The 23,927-nt window shown below is 42.1% G+C and overlaps 3 protein-coding genes across 3 annotated transcripts in view; all 3 read right to left on the reverse strand.

Annotated features, from left to right (window-relative positions):
- magi2b (membrane associated guanylate kinase, WW and PDZ domain containing 2b) overlaps window positions 1–6,906 on the reverse strand; it is a 70,189-nt gene extending 63,283 nt beyond the window's left edge. The window contains exon 1 of the mRNA XM_070830323.1: window positions 6,609–6,906. Coding sequence (XP_070686424.1) covers window positions 6,609–6,906 — 298 coding nt within the window. The remainder of the gene's footprint in view (window positions 1–6,608) is intronic.
- LOC139201110 (ubiquitin-conjugating enzyme E2 H-like) overlaps window positions 1–23,927 on the reverse strand; it is a 160,483-nt gene that overhangs the window by 90,468 nt on the left and 46,088 nt on the right. The window lies entirely within an intron of this gene.
- Window positions 13,117–23,074, reverse strand: LOC139201105 (guanine nucleotide-binding protein G(i) subunit alpha-1). Its single transcript, XM_070830341.1, has 9 exons — window positions 22,663–23,074; window positions 18,923–18,965; window positions 17,855–17,996; window positions 16,678–16,835; window positions 16,383–16,511; window positions 15,730–15,859; window positions 15,482–15,635; window positions 14,314–14,506; window positions 13,117–14,218 (listed from the first exon to the last, which is right to left on the reverse strand). The coding sequence occupies exons 1-8, from the start codon at window positions 22,778–22,780 to the stop codon at window positions 14,316–14,318; spliced, it is 1,065 nt and encodes a 354-aa protein (XP_070686442.1). The 5' UTR covers window positions 22,781–23,074; the 3' UTR covers window positions 13,117–14,218; window positions 14,314–14,315.

The raw sequence follows: 23,927 nt of genomic DNA on the forward strand, positions 1-23,927 counted from the left end.
ACATACACTCATTTCCTGGGGAAAGTGTGTAATGATTTATGTTATGGGGATTTGCATTCAAACACTAAAAGGAAAGCGAGTCTCCACAATATGTCTGTATAAATTTATGTAAGTCCCCACAGCATGAGTAATACATGTCCACACGCACAACACACACAACACACACAACACACATACACACATCACATTTCCATCACATACACTCATTTCCTGGAGAAATTGTAAAGTATAATGATTTATGTTATGGGGATTTGCATTCAGTCACTAAAAGGAAAGACACAACAAACATGCACAAACACAAACACACACGCAGCTTCACACTTACAACCATCATGAATAATTATAAGAATATGTTGTTTTATCTCAGCCAGATGAACTCCTTTAATGGCAACGTATTTGTGTGAAATCCTGCCTGTTTCTTTACCTCAAGACTTCACACTGCATTGCCATGGTGATCCATCACTGAAACCCCTAAACCAGTTCAATCACCTCGCGATCACAACAGGACATCACAACCGATCATACGCCACTATTACTGTAAAGTAAATGTATCAGAGGTTCCACATCGCGGTTGGTAGAGACTCCAACCATGACGCTGATCCTATTATGACTGAAGGATCTCCCGTCAATCATGTCTTACACATGCAAATACCGCCTCTATCTACATTTGACAAACACATGCAGCGGCACAGTCCCAGTTTGTCCCATGCAGTGTGTCCACAGCGAGGAGAATTACATTGACCTAATTCACTTAACTGGACCAGTTAGATTTTTGGTCATTGGCTGGCTGAGCTTGAGTTTGATCCTCTGAGCCGAGCTCCAGCAGCTTCTAGCCTGAATAAAATCATCCTTCGCCTCTGACAGAACTCATCTCTTGGTGAGTTATTAATACCAACAGAGCAGACAGGATGTTATGCACCGATTCTTCAAGCTCCTCATCAACAAAGCGACATGAGAGGAGAAGAAGGTCGCCTTCTCTCCCTCTCCTCCATCTGTCCCTCCATACTGTACCCACATTAAGAGGACTGGCAGGACTTGGACGGTCAAGTCAGAAAATGACAACTTAAAACAATTCTCAAATATTGTGAAAAATTACAATCAAATTTGGATACCAGTTTCTTCATGTGATTTCGTATGAAACAGATTTAGATGGCTCTACACTTGACCATTAACTTATCTCCTCCCCCTCAGTCATAGCTTAAAAACCGTAACTAGGCATGGAGGACCTGCCATGCTTTGGATTTTCCTCGCTTTACACATGCAATATTTGGTACCTTAAGAGTTGGTGGAGGATGGTGGTTATCCTCAACTTACCAAAACCAAAAATACATGAGAAAAGTGGAAGGGACAGTTCAAACTGTGTGTTTATCTGCTCTAACATAAGCTGCAAACATCAGCATGCCTGACTACCTAGATCACTACCCACCGTAGTAACCATAGGCAAGGGGCCTATTATTTGCTACGTGCATTATTTTGGGGGGTTATAGGTTAGGCTAAAAACAGGAACTAAGCCACTATAACAGAGTTCAGAGAAACAACAGCAGCTCTGTTCTGCACTTTATTATTTGGTTTGAGGAGGCTTCCACTCCAGCAACTCCGGCCAGAACTTGTTAGATAACATTGCATTTGGCAAACTCGTCATTTATTCCTCCTCCACAGATTCTTCTCGATGTAAAAGTGAAGCACACTGCTTGAAAATATGAGCATCAAAGCATAAATCTGAGCACAGTGTTGCTTGTCCATGTTTCCTGACTGTAAGGTTAGGAACATTTCAAAGTTTATGTTAGAAAGACTAACTTTTGAATGACATGGCAGCTTTAGTCTCAGTCTTTTAGCATTAAATCATGTACTCACCAACTAGCCACCTTTGTTCAGGGTGCTCGACAGAGTTCCCAACCGACTCTCAGGGTTTTAGCATTAGCATTAGCTTATTCCAGGTAACTAAAATAAAACTAAGATAACATTTGCAGTTGCCATTTCAGTCGACAACATCAACAGCCTGTTTTAGGTTACTTCTATTTGAAATCAAGGACATGTTGACAAACAATTTACTTTTGTGTGGTAAATCTGCCACAGTTATCAGTGTACACTGCATGTGTGCCGGGCTCAAATGAAACACTTGAGGTGGTGCAGCAATAATTCAGCTCAGCGTATTTCACAAAGCACATCATCGACTGTATTCAGTCAATACGATGGACAGGAAGTTACAGTTTAAGAGAGAATTTCATGTTTTAGATAAAGTGGTTATATTGACCTGCTGAATCCCTGTTCACAGTTTCATTAGTAAATAGAGGCCTGGCCTGCCCTATATAGGCTGTGGCCGAGAGCGGCTGCACAGTGTGACAGAGGCTGGCTGTGCTCCACTTAAATGTTAAAGGGCATGTTAACATTTTGAATTCATGTTGTTTTTCCTCAAAAAGCAGAACTTATTATTCTCACAAGCCCAAGTGGATGAAACATCTTTGGGTCTTCCTCCTCCACCACACGCTTCACTGAGAGGTGAAAACACTATTTGTAAAGAGGTAAATTACATTTCAAACAGACAACAGCAGCAAGCTGTGACATATTTCTGGGTTAATGTCTGCATTTCTCATCCAGAGCTCAGTACCTTCAGGTAGGGAAAATAGCATTTTTGATATTCTGTTTATTCTTATGTAAATCAGAGTAATATTTGTTGTGGATTGAACCTCAGATCATAGCTTTAATATAATCTGAATGAAAAAATACAAGGCCAAAAATAGCTGGCATCAATATTATTTATATCACTGTATTTGTGGCATAGCTATTTATGACAAAAGATTAATGCCAATTAAAGGCAACTAAAAAGAGAACTAGGTTTAGAGGTGGATTTGGAGGTGGATACATATTTAATTCTAATAAATGTCTTTTTTCTTCAAGTGATTTTCCTTTTTTTCAAAAACAGATGATAAATAACTGTTAAGCAGCACTGAAATGGATTGACAAAGCCAAATATTATGAAACCACTGTATCACAATGTCTTGTAAACTGGCATCTGAAGGTATTCTGCTTCATTGGGGAGGAAGAAAAGACAAATCACTGTAGGCTATCACCGTATCATTTTCCCCGCAGAGATTTAGTTATTATTACGTTGGGACAACAAAGACATGTCATAATTACAGAAACAAGCACCTTAGAAAATCTGTTTATTTTGGTTTTGAAAATGAAGAATTTGCCAGAGATCATATGAAAAAAGATGGAGCTTCCTCTTTTTCCTAAGGTGCGTTTCCTCGCACCTTCACCATACTCTTCACTTAAAACCCCACCTCTCTTTCTCACTTAGACACACGCACACACACAAATACTTGTACTTCTATTGTTGTGAGGACCCTGAGTGACATACAGCATTCCCAAACCCATTCCCAATTCCCAAATTCTAAACTGAACCTTCAAACCACGTTTAAATCTTAAAATAACCCTCTCAAGTTGTGACGACAGTCCTAAATGTGCTCACTTCGCAGAAATGTCCTCACTCTGCTGGTAAAATGTATGCACTGGTCCTCACTATGTGGCAAGCACAAGAACACGCACACACACACACACTCACACTCATTCACACTTGTCTCCTCTCCATACTGTTCTAACACCTCTCGGCAGTTATGATCTTCATGGCACTTTTAGAAATCTGCCTCAGTGAGCCGAGCAGCCGTTTGCACTTCACTCTGCTGCTTGGTGCTGATGAGCAGATGAACAAGGATGAGAGATGTTTATCAGATAATTACGTACAGATGGACACAGCCAATAACTCATTTGAAACCCATCATTAAAAAGGAAATTCATAACACGCTTTTCTATATTACTTATCATTCAATTTGAATAGTGTTCATATAAGAGAATTTACTGATCATGCTACTTGTGACATTTGTGACATTTTGACCTGTCGTTGTACGAAAAGCACGTGTGCTACTGGCAACACTGGTGATGGCTTTGTCCTACTGTCCCAGTAAGACGGAGTGAGACAACATGCACAACACCAGGACCCAGACTCTGAAGCAGCTAAATGGTATTCGGCCATCATTAAATTTATCATTTACACCTGTGTTTTTCCTACTGTGACAATGTCAAAATGTCCTCAGTGAAAGAGGCCTTAAACGGCTCCAGAAAATATGTAAAAGGCTGATTGTAAAGGCTCCAGACCTGGTTACGTACATGAATATAGGAAGATGTTTGTTTTGTTATGATTTTTCTGTTGAAGTTTGGTGTTGTTATGTTTTTCTACTACCATTAGTTGAGATTTATTTACAGCACATTCATTAACATGATACAGACCAGAGACCCTTGAGGCAGTCAGGCACACACACACACACACACACACACACACTCACACACACACCAGGAAAATAAATAACAGCCCTCTTGAGATTCACACTGAAACTATATTTCTTTTCTTGGCAATCCTATTATCACTTTGCCATTTCTCTGCAAAACAAAATAGTGTGCCATGATTGACTGGCTGATGAATTGATTTAATAGTTACATATATAGCACAAGATGTCTGTGGACACCATTACAATGTAACTTGCTATACTCTCACAACAAGTCACACCTGCATGTTGTGACGTGTGAGAAAACTTGCCAACACAGGACTTGTGAAAATGATACAGTCTGTGTTCAGTCTATAAACTGGCCCAGAGTTGGGCTGAAAATGCAGCAGTGCCACAAATAAAACAGGTCTGGTCCAGTAAAGGGTGTATAATATTCCCGTGTGTCCTATGTCTTTGGATATGTGTTACATGAAAATTGTGGTGAGTGCAGATGAAACAGTGTGTGAGAGGAGGTCAGGGCAGAATCAGGCTGAGCTCATTCTGGAGGTCCATCAGGCCTCGCTGTCACTCCCGTGCCCCCTCAGGGACAGAGGGGAGGTTTCTACCCGACCTGAAAATATCCTGTAAAAATGTGTAAGTGTATGTGCATGTTCGCATGGGCAGTCAGACATTATTGTACACCCAGACAGGACATCCATCTCTGATTTGGCTGTGTGTGTGTGTGTGTGGCCTCTGAGCAGAGCGGCTGCACTGCTTCTAGATGGTTCCTCAGCGGGCCGCGAGTGTGTCAGCAACTGTCTGCAAGCATAAATACACTTCACTCTCCACTGGATGGAAGTCAAATAACAATATGATGGCAGGAGAGCGAGAGACGGAGGGGCTGAGAATAAAAACTAGATAGTGAAGGAGACAACAAGCTGTGCACAAACAGCGGAGGGCTCAAGGACGTTCTTAGCAAAGACCACATTCAGCTGGACTACAGTGTGAAGTGGGTAGTTCAATACAGAGAAAGACTCATGTTTAAATGGATAAGAGAGGGAGGTGTGTGTGTGTGTGTGTGTGTGTGTGTGTGTGTGTGTTAGCATTTAACCCCTCATACATCAGAGGAGCACACTCTTACTCCCCCAGCAGCTGTAACTCAACAATCAATCACATTGACGCAACACATGGAAACACTGAGATTGAGAGCGACCATTCAGGCGAAGACTGTGAGGATGAATCCTCTGTGAGCAAACTCAGCAATGTCCAAAAATAAAACCTGATTTTTTATTTATTTATTTTAGCTTTATGTGTATCCCAGAAACTTGCCACTGTAATGCTCATTTCATGGCTGAGAACGCAGCCCTTTTAGCCACTTATTAGGACTTAAACCGAGCCTCAGAGGGTGGGATGATAACGCTGTTCCTTCAAATCCACTGTTCTAGTCCTATAGACACCCTGTCTGCTTTTACAGCAGCTGACAGAAGCAGGTCACTCAGTCAACACTGTTGCCATAAATCCACTGCTATGCTCAGAAACACTCAAACAAGCCTCCAGCTTCAGAGGCCACAATAATTACACAAAAGACTGCACTGGCTGACAATAACAAAACACTCAAAGGCTCCTCAGACCATGACTGCATGAGACCTGCACAATTATTTTCCATTTGTGAACATTTCATAAACAAAACATGATTGTGTGTGAGAGATTTGGGGGGTGGGGGGTGCTACAAGGCACGCTGCAACCATACCAGGCTGATCAGCACTAATCAGGCTGCACAGGTTTGATTTTCCATCGGTGCGTAATTACACCGTACTAACAGTGATAGTCTGGACTGGCAGCCGGCATTCTCGGGGTGTTTTAGTGTGAAGTCTGTCTGTCTGCTGCTCACACCGTCGCTACAGCAGCAAGGAGAAAAACATTTCATCCACGGCGCAGGCCTGCTTGGTGGATCGAGCCCCGTCCTCGACCAAAATAAGGAGAAAACCGCAGGCTGTGTGGCATGACGCCTAAACGGACACACCCCCTCCAGGCTGTGGCATCGAACCAGCGACACTGTGATAAACAAACGGCGGCTGCTCCCGGCTGCGAAATAATCACCACAGTTACAGATCCTGGTGGACTGAACCCATCTCTACGGCTCCTAATTACATTTCTCCTACTAACAGGCCTGTTGTCCACCTAAACACACCGCTTCTCCCCTTAGTGCAGACTGACAGATGACTGCACAAATGACGTCTTAATCAAACCAGCTACACACACACACACACACACACACACACACACACCTCCCCGCCTCTTAAACCTGGTGCGCTCCTGGCCCCTCTCGTGTGCATCATATCTCACCTTGCTTGACACACTTGAGGCGGACCGGGTCTTTGCAGTGTTTAATCACGGCCAGCACGTCCCGGGTGGTGAGCCCGGCCACTGGCATGTTGTTGACCTCCAGCAGCAGCTCATCCTGGGCCAGTTTGCCGCTCTGGATCAGTCCCTTCCCCTGCTTCACCTCGCCGAAGTAGGGGAACTGGCCGTTCTCCGCGCCCCCCTTCAGCTCGAACCCCAGCTCCCCTTCCTTCCCGCGGGTGATCACCGCTTCGTGGACTTTGTTGGTCCAGTGGTTTTTCTTCTTGAGGCTCTTAGACATCGTTAGGGCGAGTTAATCACCGCGGGCTGGCCCATAGAAAAGCCTCCTACCGTCTCATCCCTGCCTTTGTGCGACCGGCTGCAGCTTCACAGCGCCCGTGGCTCCAACATCACCGGTGCACGCCACGCGCAGTGTCCGCTCGGCGAGCCGCGGAGTCGGGCAGAGGGCTGCAGTACAGCACGGCGGCGGATGAAATAATTATTACTCTGTCAGACACACAGACGCAAGAGACAGATACTGGCGGATGACCCGGATGTGAAGCCTGAAGGAGGGGAGAGATGAATGGTTCTGGTTCGGCGTAAAAGGATGGAGAGGAGGGGAAATAACACGGGAGGCGCTTCACTCCCACTACACTGCCAGGGGCGCTTCCACGGGCTCACCGTGATCACACACAGGCGATGACATGTGGGAGGAACATTAGTTTACTATACATGATATAAAAACCTCACCATGTCTGATTTACAAGCAACCATGTTTGGTAGATCCGCGCAGCAAAATAGCTTTAAGGATGACTTTTTTAGTCTACTTTAAGTCCTTGTATTCAGTGTTCTATCAAACATATAAGAAAACAGTCATTTATAGAGAATAACCTTATTGAGAATATTACTTTTATGATAATATGAAACGTGCAATGCAGATTTGTATGGACCCAAAGCTGGACTAAATGGGTAACTGGCCTGGGGGGGTCCTCAGGGGGGCCTACAGGCTCCAGGTTCACCGTGTGGCGTGAATTAATTAGTTTGTTTGTTAATACTGCATGAGCCGAGATGATACAGGAGCCTTAATTATTCTTATCATTGCATAGTGCATTATACATTTAATACATGCATTTGCATTTTACACTTGATAGAGTAACCTTGTCACCAAGCAAGGCATCATTGTTCAATATGATATACTGTATATTTTGACTTTTACAGTACTTGTTTTCTTTTCTCTTACTGTGTTTATTTTGACCATTTAGCACCACAGCACTAAGACAAAGTATGGGCAAACCTACTTGGCAATAAACAGACATGTTTCTGATTTCTGATCAATCTGTTCCAGGTTTACATCCAAGTTTAGGTCCAGGTTTAATCCACACATTCTACAGTATCTACACATGGCTGCTGAGGAATGGATAAGGTGAGGGAAATATTATGGTTATGGAGAATAAACTATAGTTAATGTATTGTGAAACTAACACATTTGTTTAAAGTTAAAGAAAGGCTGTGGTTACAGTCAGTGAAAAGGCAGATGTTCATTGCAGATTCCTGACCAGAGGAAATTCAGATGTGCTACATGCCCATCCACCACCCTAACCTCCTCACCCTTTTTTCTGGCTCACTACGTGGAGGACACACTGCTTCCTGCATCGGCAGAATTGTCCATCATGGGTCAGAATACAGAGGGATACTGGGTCACGGAAAAAGTGGAGGAAATGGGGGGTCAACAGGGGCCTGCTGCACATTTTTGCTCTAATCCAGCCCTCTATGCAACTCTACTATTCTGTGTCATACATAGTAGCACATGCAACACTAACAGCACCATCAATTCTGTTAACAGCTGAAATGCAAACAGAAATATCAGCGCCTTCATGCGCTACAAGCTCCTGAAACTCTTAACAGCTAACTCACCTTTACTCCTCCGTGGTCACTGGTCTGCTATCCCTGTAAAAGAGGAGAACCTCGATTGATCATCTCACCTCAACGTTTTACAGCTTTACTGTATGAGCAGGCACTGAGTAAAGAAACAGTGCGTGAACTCGCTTTTTAACAGCAGAAATGTGAAAAAGAAGCCCTATGCAGCTCTGCACTTGTGGTTTTAAATTCACCCCAGTTTAAGTTGGTCACCGTTACATAATTGCTACGATGACATAAATCCAAGTCCAACCAGAAAATGACAAATCTTTTTGTTGCCATTACTTTTTAATGGCAGCACGGCTTTCCAGATCGGGTGAAGTAAAGTTTCATTCAATATTTACCACATAAATCAAGAGCTGCTCCTCCACATCTACTGAGGATGACAGTCCCTCTTACTGCTACTCTCAGCAGGGCCTCTGTTTCAAAGTGTATGTGTGTTTTAAGGACATGCATGTGTTTGTGTAATGTGAGCATCCTCCCTACAAAACAACTTCACTGTACACAGCCCCCTGTGCATTTGCAACAAGTAAATAATCCATGAAGAGCAGTGGATTCACTTTGACTGTCACTTTAGTTACTTCCCTGTCTTGGCATGTAGGTCACACTGTACATTCTGGTAACAGCATCGATGCTTTAGATACTAATTCTGAGCAGAAGATGATGCAGACTAGATGACTCCTGAATACTAACCACCACTGGAAAAAGAGTACTGGTATAATCCAGAGAACTGGCTGGTTTCAGAGATTAAAGACCCAGAGGGGAAATTAATTCCTGCTTTGCTTTATTTGTGCCTCTGCTGGTGGGTGTCCATACTGCAGCTTCAATGTGGCCCTGCAGCCTGAGCAGAAATGTAGTTCAGGTTGAGGAGTTATGCACTCTGGACGGTTGTGCAGGTTTTCACTCTAACGGCAGCTCATTTAAGCTTACTAGATCGTGAAATCAGCTGAAGCTGCCTTCAAACAGAACACAAATCTGGCAGCTTGCAGCTTTTTTTGTAACATGAGTTGTGTTTTTGTGTGTGCGGGACGCCACATCTGTGTCCCGTGCTCATCTATCTATATCTGGATCAGAGTATTTCACTATTTTGGACGCGCCTTTGTGAATAGAGGTGTGATAGAAGAACAAAAAGAAAAGCCATCAGCTGTCGACGCTTTGAGCAAGAGGGTCTAAATTTGGAGTCATTTCAAGCAACTCATTGCCTCTCTGAGATTTTCTCTTGACAGGTTACAGTACAGCAGCAGCTGTTAGCGTCTGTGTGGCTGCCTGCATGTGGACCTCGGTATGAGGAGGTGTGCTGACACAAGCTCCTAACAGCATTATAATAGCGTCCTTTGGTCTGGGTGCCATTGCTGTGTATGATGGCTTTGAGTACAGTGCACTCTTTCTCTGTTGTTTTTCTCTGAAAGCTGTGAACTTGATCAGCTGCAACACCTGTGATTGTGCACAGCAGAAGCATCCATAGAGGCTTCCTCAGACTGTCTGTAAATATATTTGCGACCGTGTTTGTGCATGCTGGGTGCGGGAGGAGGATGCAAGAAAAAGATATTACTTTCTGTCATCATTATAGACAGAAAGTAATGAGCATCCTAAAGCAGAGTGCCAACAACAGAAGGCAAAAATACAATAACACGAGGCAGTCTGCGCACTCAGAGGGGGAATTTCAATAGAGCTTATAAGGATTTAGCTGACTGCCTCCCTCATTGACTCTCTGCTTTGTGCATTTGCTGTTAGGGAAGAAATGCACACTAAGTTGTTTTTATTGCTCGACAAAGACAGAGGGGAGCAGGGTCACCTTCACACAGACACTCTTAACAGGGTGAACACGCTCTTCTCGTCTTTATCATCTTTATTTTACCCACAGATATGTGAGAGCTTTGAAAAGAGGCTGCAGATAAACACATTAACTATCATCTTGTGTCTGCTGCGACGGTAACAATGTTTGGAGGACATTTTCAACTTTAAAGTGAACCAGACAGCACTGTGGCACCGGTGAGAAACCCAGGGGTGTGCTGGACTGGAGTAGCAGTTAAAAATCAGTTTCAAACATGTGCCCATGCTCAAACACACACACACACACACACACATACACACACAGCAAAACACACAGAGAGAATAAGTTAATTAGACTGAATGGCTTTGGGGAATTGGCAACAAAATCATGTTGGCTTTTTCTCCAAGCTTTCAATGAAATTTAATTATGGAGAGAAACTTGTGATGGCAGAGTACACCTGTAGAAAGTCCAGACTGACTCCAAACCAAACCACACACACACTCACTCACTAGAGTCTATTTTCTCAAATGTAAAATGTCCCGCTCAGTAGATATCTCAGTCACAATTCACTTCATGAACATATATGAAGCTGCATTAATCCATATTTTTATATCAACCATGGATCAATCAATAATTTGTAATGTGAAAAGGATTTTAATGTCTTCCAGCTCGTTGTTTTGGTTTTATGGCACTAAACTTAACTGATTCGTCTTCTGCTAAAGAGCTCTGATAAACCCTCTGCTGGTGAACACAGTGCAGCTAAACAGATTTACATTCATCAAGTGAACACAAACATGACTCCAAATTGATGATAATGTTACTGCATATGTTCTGCACGTGTAAATGGGCAACTTCTGACAATGTGTCATTATGTTGCCTCCATTTGCTTTCTTGCTAAGAGCTAGATCAGAAGATTGATACCACTCTTATATCTGTAAAGTAAATAGAGAGCAGCTGCTTTGGTGTAGTTCCCAAAATGTTGAACTATTCCTTTAAGGGCTCCTTGTCAATTTATTGTATGTTTGTGTGAAAAATAAAAATATTGGGATCAAAAATCAGCCTATAATCTCCACTTACATGGACACATAATCACCATGTAAAAACACATATCTTATAAATTCTATCTGTTCTTGTCTTCTCAGATGTTAGCCCTTCAAAGTGGCAAATCTGGAGTCTATTTAGCTACAGATCAAACAAATGTTTTCAAAGAGTTCCTTTAGAGAAGATGCATGGTTTGGACTGGATCCTTTTGCTTTGACTCCCTGGTCAGCTGCAGTCTGCAGTGATGTGCTGCCTCTTAAACTACACCTTCATTTGGAAGAAACTTCATATCCACACTGTTTGATCTCCCGGAGAGGGCTTTGGGGATTAGCTAAATGACTCCGCGGTTAGCCTTTAAATCACACAATGTCTCCCAAAAATAGTGTCCTCTTGGCTAATGCCTAATCATTGTGCTTGAGCAGTGATGGCTTCGCTAAGTCTGTGAGACAGCAATCAGCCTTGGCTCTGCTGTGACCCATTTGTACGATGTTAGTTGCCATCGTGTTGGTGTTTATGAAATACTTAAAAAAAAATAATAAATTTGCTTGAATAGGACAGTTGTCTTGATAATCCTATCACTATCTCTAAACTAATTCCTTTGAATTGAACGGTTGATGGGCTCATGAATGCTGGGAAGGACTGTGCCACATTTCTTGCTTTTAAATCCACAGCTTGGTAGAAAATCACTCTCTCAGTTCAGGATTAATTAGCCCTAATCTTGGGGCGTTTCCAAAAGAGATTTTATATAAAAGGCCAATACGTCTTTGTCAGGAGCAATCTTTGTTAATTATATTAAAACGGGTGATTAGATTTTCTTCAGTTGTCTCATTTTTGATCATCAAGCAGCCATCCATCTTTGTCATGACATGCAGCCACCCAGGGTGTCCACTAGAGGGCGCTGTTTACTTTTTAGCAGTATCCTCCTCCCTAACACGCTGCAGGGGTGTCTGCACTGGCTTTTAGCCTGTTTTGGGAACGAATAATAGTCTCCCTCCACTCAAAGTTATGTATGAGCTCCACAGTGCACAATAACGTGGTGTGTGTCTCTGTGTAAGGGATAACGTTTCTCTGTGCCCACCTTGAATATCAGTTTAAAAATCGTGATTTTGTGACATCACAGCTAGTTTGGAAGTTGTGGTCCAAAATAACAAAAACATGCTGAAGACTAAAACTTTTATGTCTATTCATAGATCCAGGGCTCTGCAGACAGGAGAGGTAGTTTTCTTGTCCAAAGAACATTATTATTATTTGTGTGTTCAAACACATATAGGCATGTTTTTCAGAAATGTAGTTTATATTTTAATTGTCTGCTCTGGTTATTTATTTTGTAGCGCTTATTTCACGTATGAAAGACAATTACACTACATTTACAGACAGGCACAATTCTCACAAGTGATTTGAGAAACTTTGTTGTAGGCTATCGATTAACCTGACCATCATTTGACTGATCAAAATATCTTTTAGTGGAAAACGTGCAGTTAACTTTCCAAGAGCAGAATACCAGGCATACCAGGAACACCACTCCCACAACCAACAGTTTAAAGCCCAAATATATTGCATTTACAATGACATGAAAGAGAAAAAATTTTATTCTCACAATTGAGAAGCTGCAGCTGGAGTCATTATGATTAAAGCTGCCCTTTAATCTATTAGCCAACCAACAGAAAATAAACCAACTAATTGCCTCAGCTCTACTTGTGTGTATGATCTATGATTAATGTTATTCCATCAGTCAAACATTTCTCTGTTAGAAAAAACAAAAATATTCACACAGAAAAGTTTATTGCATAAGTTGCCATGGTTTCACCACAGCAGCTCTTTTATTAGCAAAATCATGGAGATTAGTCCACTAATGTGCCCATCCAATGGAAACAGAGAGTTGGGGTCTGGGGGGGGGGGGGGGGGGGGGGGGATATGTAACCTGAAACCATTACAGATCATGATCAATAACAGCATACTTGTACCCAACTACCTGTGTTTGTCTACACAGTGAACACAGATCTACATACGGTCCTACTGTCTGCTACAAGGCCGCCATTGGCATCCTCTTTTCAAAGCTTCTCTTTACGTCGTGATTCAATCAGGAATGTTACAGTTTGTAGCTGCGCACAGACAACGTGCACTCACTAGTTAAGAGAGAGTATCTTCTTTTTGGTCGCTTAGAAAAATAAAACTTTGAAAGAGGATGACAAGTAGAGGAATAAAGTCCCTTTGTTTTATTTTGTGCACACACACACACACGATCACTCACACTGGCTTTTGGCCTCAATCAAGACAAAGCTCCCACTCGCAGCACACCACGCATCCTAAAAGGCTCACGCACACCCCTCACAGTATGTCAGAGTCAGAGTGAATTGGTCTACAGAGTGACTTGGTCTTGCTTGGTTTGTCCACGGAGGCAAAAATGATGTGACAATGAAATAATCAGAAAGAAACAGATAATATGGACTCGGGAGGTGAGAAGAGCTCAATGGTAACATCTACATAAACCTAACATCTAACTCAACAAAAAGAAAACACTGCAACTAGGGCATGCAAGGCAGAAGCACCTACAAACAAAAGGCAAAAAGTGTTCATTCATGGACAAAAAAAAAAAAAAAAAAAAAAAGTCAAGCCCCTCCCTCTTTATATAAAAATTTAAAATAATGATAATAAGGTAAAACAAGCACATTTTAAAAACTGTGAAAAATCCCCAGCCATAGACAGTCGTACAAATACTTTACACAAAATGTTTTTTCTACACACCGTCTTTAAAACTTTTAGAGAGATGAACATAAGTTAATAAGAGGTTAAAAGTGACATTCTCAGTAGGGTCCATGAAGTCCCCTCCAGTCAGAGTCCCCTCGAATAAAGTCACTTGGTAAGCTGGCCACCGGTCTGCCTGAACACAAAGAAGAAAACGACAAAAGACACCAGGATTAGAGGAGAAAAATGTGACAGATCACACCAGCATGTTCTCAAAGCAGCCGGCAGTACCTTTAGAAAAGGCCACAGTCCTTCAGGTTGTTCTTGATGATGACGTCAGTGACGGCATCAAACACAAACTGCACGTTCTTGGTGTCGGTAGCACAGGTGAAGTGGGTGTAGATCTCCTTGGTGTCCTTTCTCTTGTTCAGGTCCTCAAACTGGCACTGAATGTAAGCTGCTGCCTCCTCGTAGGTGTTGGAGCCTGAAGGGTAGCATGGGAAAAAAAACAAAAAAAAAAAGACCAGAGACAACAGTGACTGAGAGTTTCAACAAATCAAAACTGACCCATTTATTGTCACTAGCTGATTTGCTTTAGATTGTACAGGTGTACCTAATAAAGTGGCCAGTGAGAGCAACAGTGTGTGAGTGTCGCTCCAAATTCATACTTGTGTCTGAAGGTCCTACCAGAACAAGTTTAAATTATTTAATGTTCAAATAACATTATCTTTCTCATACGGACACGGCTGCTGCAGCCGTTTTCAGCCTCTGTCTTAACACTACATGTTTACATATGTTTTTAATGTTATGACATCATAAAGGGAGAAAGATCCAAATGGTGTGTTTTCACACACATTTACTGTAAGATGGAGCAGGAGAAAAAGAAAGAGGACCCATTGTTATAACCATAAAGTGGCCCACACAGTTCAAGAGCAGAGGAGAGAATAAAGAAATATCTTTGTGTCGTCTATAGAGACTGCCACACCTTCCAGTGGCAACAAGGAAGCCAACAGGCCGAGTGTTTAAAAAACAGATAACTGAATGTGAGCGAGTGCGTCCCAGATCTCAGTTCAGCCTGAAAACCATAAAAAATACTGCTTTAAAACCCCTTTGGTTAATTTTCATGTGTTTATAGCATTAATGAAATAAGTTTGTAGAAAAATGATTTTAATCTACATGCTGCTTTCAACTTATCCATTATTGTGCTCCCTGGGTCAAACACTATTATCAAATTATCTAAATGACCTTGTTTAAACAGGCCTAAAACAATGAGAGGCCTTCAGTTAAGACATTTTAAAGATTTAAGGGCCTGCAGACAGCCTTACTAATAAACCCAATGCTGCCACTTAAAAACTCTGGACTAAATTGTTTGTATTCGACACCGACATGGAGGACAGTATTTGCATGTACAACACACCTGCTCTGTGCACGAGCATTTCTGCATGTGTCTCTCACTCACCTGCATATTCTGGGTAGCAGATTGTGAGAGGGCTCTTTTTGATCTTCTCCTCAAACAGGTCTTTCTTGTTAAGGAAGAGGATGATGGAGGTGTCTGTGAACCACTTGTTGTTGCAGATGGAGTCGAACAGCTTCATGCTCTCGTGCATTCGATTCTGAATGAGAGGAGAGACACGCCGTGGTAACTGACCAGAAAAGCGGCACAATATGGACTTACGAAAGCACATAAAATGGTCAGAAAGGTCTTACCATCTCTTCGTCCTCGGCCAGCACCAGGTCGTAGTCACTCAGAGCCACGCAGAAGATGATGGCGGTGACTCCCTCAAAACAATGGATCCACTTCTTCCTCTCTGATCGCTGTCCGCCTACGTCGAACATTCTGCGCCAAGGAAATGTTTGTTTTGAATGAAGAGAGCAAGGCTGATAATCTGACAGAAGTGATTTTCCTGGATTCATTCAGTCTGACATTGTTTCAAGTCTGTTGATTTCTGAGTGATCTTTACTGCCTTTGTCATTTTCAGTCCACTTCAAAGCTTTGATGGGGGCTACTAGGAGAAGTTCATGTTTGTCACCCAGACAAAAAAGTTTAAGAGCCATCTCTCTACACGGATGTAAAACAACAGCTGGTTCCACCCAATCAACGCTTGTCACCATTTTCCTTTTGTTATTTTTCATGAATAACTATGTATGAAAATGACATCCTCATTCTTAATCCCGCCTACTAAACTCTGACTGGTCAACAGTTTCTCTGACCCAAAGAAACAGTCGTCAGTGAGAACAACACTGCTCCTATTTGAATCATCTGAGATGTGGGCGGCAATTCAGAGGTCTGGGATCGGACTAGAAGGGAGCACGGTCAAAAGAGTTACATGACTGGACAGACTGGTGGTGGCTGTACTCACTTGAAGTGCAGGTCCTTGAAAGTGAAGTGTGTTTCCACAATACCAGTAGTTTTGACTCTGGTCCTCAGTACATCCTGCTGGGTGGGCACATAAGCACCGTGGGATATCCTGTCCAAGTCATTCAGGTAGCTTTGGGAGGATAAATGTCAAGAAGCAGACAGAGAGAAAGATTGACAAACAAACAAACAAACAAAAAAAAGAGGTTAACAGGTTAAAGTTGAGAATGGGAGCTATTCTACCAAGCTAGTACAGTCCTACACTAGTTCCTGTGTGTGTGTCTGTGCAACCAACTCACTATGCTGCAGAGTCGTTGAGCTGGTACTCTCGGGAGCGGCTGAAGCAGGCCTGAACTCCTCCATCCTTCCACAGCCGCTGGATGACCCCGGCTAGTTCGCCTGTCATGAAGCCCTCCTCTGCGGAGCCCGCCAGGACAAACAGCTGCCGCGCATCATCCTACCAAGACAAAAGCCTCTCCAATTAAAGTCATAATCCACGATTTTAGAAAGGTGTGTGCATTTGTGTTATTTACAAAATGTTGAAACTCTGCAGGTAAATAATGTATACAGTGCAGTGAATGTCAAAAGAAACAAAGATTTAGGAGCGTCAAAATTACTTTAGATTTGGTCTAATAATGTATTAATCCGAAGTGACTGAGTTTAGATTAGCAATCAGTTTTCATAAAAATCATAATAGGACCTCTCTGACACGGACAAACTGATGGTTTAGAAACAATGCAAGAGAGAAATTAAAAATGACAAATTAGCTGTCTGTTCCAATAATTTTGGCCATGACACTTTGCATAAAATTAGATTTCAAAAGCTACACGGTGTCTTAAGCAGGTCATCGGACAAAAATTGATATTTGCAAGAGCATAAAATCAGGAGAGAAACGCTTTGGGTGCAAAATTGGTCACGATGACAGAGCCAGGCTAGTCACACTGAGGCAATGACTAAGCTGCTTGTTATGCCAGGAAAAAAACAGATATACAAAATGAAACAGGAATCTGTTTAGAAATCAGAGGCAAAATGCTCAGCAGTCTGCGCTCCATTTATTTACAGCATGTGGTAATAATATACTACACTTATACAAACCAATGATCACAAAGTCTCCTACAGTCAAGGAAAAACAGAAATGTTTCTGATTGACTGTAAAACTCATTCTTATTGACAGGGAGCTCTATTGTCCATAAACTAGTCACACACAGCACATCGACTATATCAACTGAGGGGCCCGCAGATGGCTCTCATATCAGTAAGCCTCTGCTTCAACTGAGCATATTTGAATGTGATACCAAACCCCTACCAGCTCTGTGTGACCTGCTGCAGAGTAGGGAGTGTGAGGAAAATTGCCCAGTAGGGACGGGTGACATATGACTAACTAGTTGTTGCCCTTATTGCACTGAGCTCTGTATATTTGCACAGAAATACAACCTGTAATGTCCCAAGAAGAGTGTAAATTCCAGCTTCACTCACCGCTCTGGCTGCATCTGCAAAGTCAATCTTGAGGCGTCCCATAGCTCTGATGATGGCAATAATGGACTGGATGGTGTTGCTGTAGACCACGGCCTTGTACTGCTTACACTCCTCCTCTGAGTAGCCGGCTTCGTGGATGATCCTGGCGTACACACACACACACACACACACACAAACGGGGGACATTAGCTGGATAGTGTTTTAAGACAAACCACTGAGTTGCTGTGTTTAGGTTTATGGTAACTGAACAAGTTCACAGTCTAAAAAAGGGAGGTGACAAAAAAAATAAAATAAATCCAATGAAACCATATCAGTGATATAAATCAAGAGTATAATTTGTTTGATTATTAACCAAGTGGATTTTTATTGTGTACTGAGACTTAATTACTTGTGTTTGAGCCATATTTTAACAATGTGTTTCTAATAATACATGTTAAAACTAAAGTGCTCAACTCGGTGGACCTTTACCGATTCAATAAGGACACATTTGGTGACCTATTGTGGGTGGAATTATGGCTGAGATAAAAAAAAAATACTCACTATTCATTACCTAAAGCACTGCCTGTACTTAGTTCCATATGTGTTTGTGTCCAAAATGAATGGCAAATACCTGTAAAGTGCCGTCACACTACCCACATGTAACTAGTCTAGTGTACAGCATGTAAATGACTCTCAGAGATCTAAAAATACAATGCTCCACCTTCAAAAGATTACAAAGAATTGCAGTTATTAAAAAAAACACAGCTTCCCAGCGATGATTCAAGACTATGATAATGATGATAATTAGGCGTCCAACATCTCAATTTACTGCTCACTATAGAGTGAAATACAGTGATTCCATTACGTGGGGAACAGATGAATGATTTCACACACAGTGAACGTGTATCATGAGTGATTCGCCTGCTGATTAGAAATAATCACAGCTGTGTCAGGTGACCTGGTGCATGTACAGTAAAGTGTGATTTGCTCTCTATGCAGTCGGACAACAACAGGACTAAAACACTGCTGAGTTCTCTTTTTGATTCATGCACGATGTTTTTACATGTGCCACTGACCGTCCACACTTACTTCATCTGTTTCACAATTGTACTTTTCCCAGACTCTCCAGCACCTGAAACAGAGAAAAAAAAAATAATTAGTTGGTACTGTCACGTGATGCTAATTATTTTGAGAATACATCACAGATAAATGGGTACAGAATTCACAACAAAAGGTAATTGTGGACTAGCTCGATACAAAAACAATATATGCCTACACAGCTACACTCGGAGGGATCGTTTTGCGTTAAATTAGCGCCAGTTGACAAGACCTCTCCTTTCATTCATGCACTGTGTGAACAAACCCAATTTTAAAAAGCTGCCAAAACCACCAAGTAAAAACCACAGCAAAATTATGTTTTCAATTTTCATTTGTTTTTTTTTCTGCCTCCAGTTTAACCCTTCAGAGTCTGGGGTAAAACATTTTACCTTTGTGTTTCCCATTAAAACTGCTTAGCTTGCCTTTCTTTGTGTCTTTCTTTTTAGCACAACCTCACCTATGTGATTCTACAAGTATTTATTTATTTTGACATAATATATGGACACACTGTATGTAAAAGTGCAAAAGAAACACAAAATCCGAGTAGGAACTAGTTGGATCTTTGGAGGATCAGAACATTCTTCCCCAGATTCAGCATCTTCTAACTCGTAGAAGAGCTGTAGAGCGCGACTTCGGCTCTTCATAAATTTAGTCTTAATAGGCCGATCGACAAAATTCAAACACTTGTAAAAAGTTTGAAGTGTCCGCTTTCCAACAGTCTTTGAATTGAGCACCTGCGTGCTTGTGTCACAGCTTTACGTTTTCAAACGTGCGACATGTGACTTTGACGCCGTATGGCGGTCCTAGACTCCGAAGGGTTAATGACTGGTGACGTGCCTGAAAAGAAAATAATCCCTCAAATAGGTCATATTATGAGTTTTTAACACAATCTTTGTTAGTTTGGACAGCAGTTATGTCAAGCTACATAAGGCTGTAATGATTCTGCAATTGTCTGCAAAATCTGAGTGAAACTTCTTTCACATTTTCCCCAAAACTAGATGTACCGTGCAGCCCTAGAGTCAAAACACAACAATCTTCATGCTAAATTAGTGGATCATGATGGCAGTTTAAACCTCACACCCCAAACAAAGAAGCTACCCGTGCACAGAGCGCAGCGAAGAAGTGTCTTAGGCCCAGTTCAGTCAGGTCACAGTGCAATTGGATTAATCAACTAGATCCTCTCGTCAATGAGATTATATACAGCTTAACCATCCCTGGGTTAGAGACTCATGCTGCATTAGACTGGCTGAACTCAGAGCTGTCAGAAGCATCGCATACGGACCATCTGAACTATGTGAGACCAATATGCAATGCTAAGTGAGGCAGTATGATGTTGTCACAGCCGCAAAAGGCTAAGAAATATATAATGATGTTGATCTGTGATCCGTTTGAATCAGCCAAAGAAACGATTTTGGTACATAGTCTCTCACACAGTTCTCAAGCTCCCTCTGAGATACAGGCGTGTTTTTAGCTGAGCACACAACATTTTAATTACCTTACCTCTGCAGGGACTCTCAGCTCCCCAATGAGGAGAACTGTTCACCAATTCATCGTCCCATATGATAAACAGCTACGCACCACAGACACAGAGCTAATATTACTGCAAACATCATAACACACTTAAATTTAATCTCCAAACACACACTCACACCTCACTGAGCTGCTGAAATTGAAAGGCTTAATGGGTGGCAATTACTCCAAAGAGGAAAAGAAGTAAAACGGTTGAATTTTGTCACTGAGCTAGGATGTTTGATGAAGCTACACTGGTTGTACTAGGAAACACAAATTCGCCTCAGGTGCAGATATCTCCCCAGGAAATGATGAACACTGTGCCTGCATTTCTTTTGTGCTGCTTTTCCCGTGACTTTACGTGTAAATGCCACTACACGTATACAGAGATTGCTCTTTATGGTGTGCATTTGTATTTGAGGAGTGTGCAAACAGTCTACATCTGAGGCTGTCCTCCCACTCAAAACACTCGTCTCAAGAGCATGTCATTTGCAGATTACTGCATTAATGCAAACACCCCCGGTGGGATGCCTGACAGAGCAGCACAGTGCATTAAGCAACAGTTTCTCTCTGTTGTGTTCAGGAACACAGACAGTATAAAAAACACCCAACGTCAAAAATGTGGAAGTGAAACACGTCCATGTATTCAAAGATGTATGGTAATTACCCCACCAGACAACAAATCCACAAACCACAAATCCTAGACATGTATTGCAGGTGCTTGTGGGAATCGTGACAGGAAAAAAAATTCAAATCAGGTCCCTCTCAAATGACGCACAAACATACAAGAACGACTGCTGCAGCTGAGCAATGTGCAGTGTCTGTGATGAAAAGCTGTGATGACACAGAGACCTGACTGAGCAGAGATCAACTACAGCGATACTCAGAAAGAACTGTTGCATTTTTCCAAACAGCCTTTCGACCGTGTGTCCCAGGTAGACATCCACTAGCATGCACTAGCTGTATCTGTTGTGTATACAGTTGCCACAGACGCTTAGTGTGGTCAGCCAGGCTGCGTAGGTTGCTATGCAACCTCTTGCCTATCTTTTCCTGACGGAAAGAGCCAGCGGTGGTCATCAGCTACCAGTAAGATGAAGAACTGAGAGAAGGGCGTGGCAGCTTTCCTTTGACTGATGACTCAAGTACAGATAAAACTAAGACACCTAAGACTGATATAGGGATGCAAGTATGAACATCACTGTTTGTGTTCATTGTTCATCATCCTTTGACCCTTTAACAATCTTAAAGGCTGCATTACAGTTCAGTGATATGATTTGGACTGAGCACAAGCTTCATATTCAAATGACCCTATCAGGGTTTTTCCTATCCAGCCCTCATTGTGGACACATTAAAGAACCAAATCACCATTTCGTTACGTTATTCATAGTGATATCGATTAAACAGTGTCAAACGCGCTTTTTTTCAAGCTTTAAGGAGTTACCAGAGACATTCAGACTAGTTGAGCAGCATAGCTGGCATTACCTGCAGACCAACCTCCACATTAATGCTCCCACTGACATCGATTTCTACGTGTAGAGTTAGTAATTAAGACCATGTTTGAAAAAACATAAACTTGTGTCCTCCAGTTTGACAGACTGTAGTTACTGAGCCCATCGGCCTAAAGTACCTTAATGTTTATTTTATGCGATACATGGCTGCGAAACGGGGACCAAAGCTAGCTACTGTGCTTTAAATGGAGACAACGAAGGCAATCTGTAACACTAATAACAGCATCGGACAGACAGACCTGTTGAAAGCTGAGGGACATTATTTAAAAGTTAATCTTTCTGTGAGCTAATCCGAGCTAGCGTCCCTGCGCTAACCTCTCGTTAGCTAAGCAGCTAATCTGTTAGCTAAATTAGCTCACAGACTCAGAGCTGCTAACGCCTTAACAAAACTAATCACACACACAAGACAGAAACGAGAACTCGCACTGAGGTTATTTAGAATTTGCTGAGGATGAAAATAAAGAAACTTTTTTTTAGCTAACTGTGTCACCAGCACTGTACCATTCATATAAAGCCCGAACCACTTGTTTGTTTGAAATTGTTTAACGTTAGCGCAGCTGGATAAAACTTTGATTTCGGCTCATCTACAAACGCGTTTTAGCTGCTGGCTGTTGTCTTTGAAGCAGACAGTGGGGAGCAGGAAGGTCCCTCTCCAGCAATTAGACCGACAACCCGTCCCCCGGTCCCTCCGTCCATCCATGTTTCTCTCCTCACCGAGCAGGAGCAGCTTGACCTCCCGGGCAGCCTTCTCTCCGTCGTCCCGCAGATTCCTGTCGATCATCTTGCTCCGCTCCTGCGCCGCCTTGTCGTCCGTGCTCAGAGTACATCCCATCTTCTTCTAAACCTGACCTCCGGATGAGTTAAAACAATATATGCAGACTGTATCACAACTTTAACTAGGCGTGCAACGACATGCAAAGGCTACCGAGCTAGCATCCACCGAGGAGGAGGAGGAGGAGGTGGTGGAGGAGGAGGAGGAGGAGGAGGTGGTCTGTCTCTCCAACACTTGAGATTCAAACACGCCCTAGCCTCGCACTCAAACTCCCGGTCTCACGGCTCGAAAAGTCGCAAGTAACAGTTAACCACTCGGGTCTCCTGCTCGAGTTTAAACTACCCTGAAAATGTGTTGTTCCGGGAGGAGAAGCTGCATCTGCGGCGGAGAAATGTTCGCTTCCTGTTCTTCACATGTACCCGTCAACTACGCATGCGCGGCAGAGCAACAAGCTTCTTTCAAAAATGTCTTAAGTCTCTTGGTTGTTCCTCGACCTGTCTGCAGCACGGGTGGTCTGTAGTGTGCTCCGAGAGGGGAAATAAGTACATGAAAAGTTAGGCATGATGGAAACTAAGAGATGAAGCCCCATGGAAAGGTAAAGGTTGTCAAACAGTGAAAATCTTGACTTTGCATTATGTCACTAAGATTTTGTGAGTAAAAATTATGACTTAGACTTAGACTTTCACTTTATTGAGCTCCCATAGGGGGAAATTTACATGTTACAGCAGCAACAGAGGCAGGGGCAAGACAAGCAGTAATAGAAATAAAGAAAACAACAGTAGAAAATAAGCAATAGTAAACAAATATATATTGTAATCATAATAAATAAATATTTACAAGATGAACATCAATGAACTCAATGTCCAGTCCCTGGATGTTCACCGGTGCAGTCTTGGGTGTCTTCCTGCGGAAATCAATCACCATCTCCTTTGTCTTGCTGCCTAATAATAATGCCTAATAATAATGATTTTGGTTAAATGAGTCAAATTTATTTTCTATAGTACACATAACTAATGTTTTTTTTACTTAGCCTACAAAATGTAAACTGATCTCGAAATTTAAAGTTTAAATCGGTAATTTAAAATCACAATGTAAAACTTGTATCTCAGCATTTTAGTAAGTTAAAACTGTGAGTATCTCATAAATTCCCATATCATAATCAAGTCAAAATCAAAATATTGTCTTGATACCCATAATTTTGATTTTG

Source organism: Pempheris klunzingeri, chromosome 5, assembly GCF_042242105.1.
Source record: "Pempheris klunzingeri isolate RE-2024b chromosome 5, fPemKlu1.hap1, whole genome shotgun sequence".
Taxonomy (NCBI): Eukaryota; Metazoa; Chordata; class Actinopteri; order Acropomatiformes; family Pempheridae; genus Pempheris; species Pempheris klunzingeri.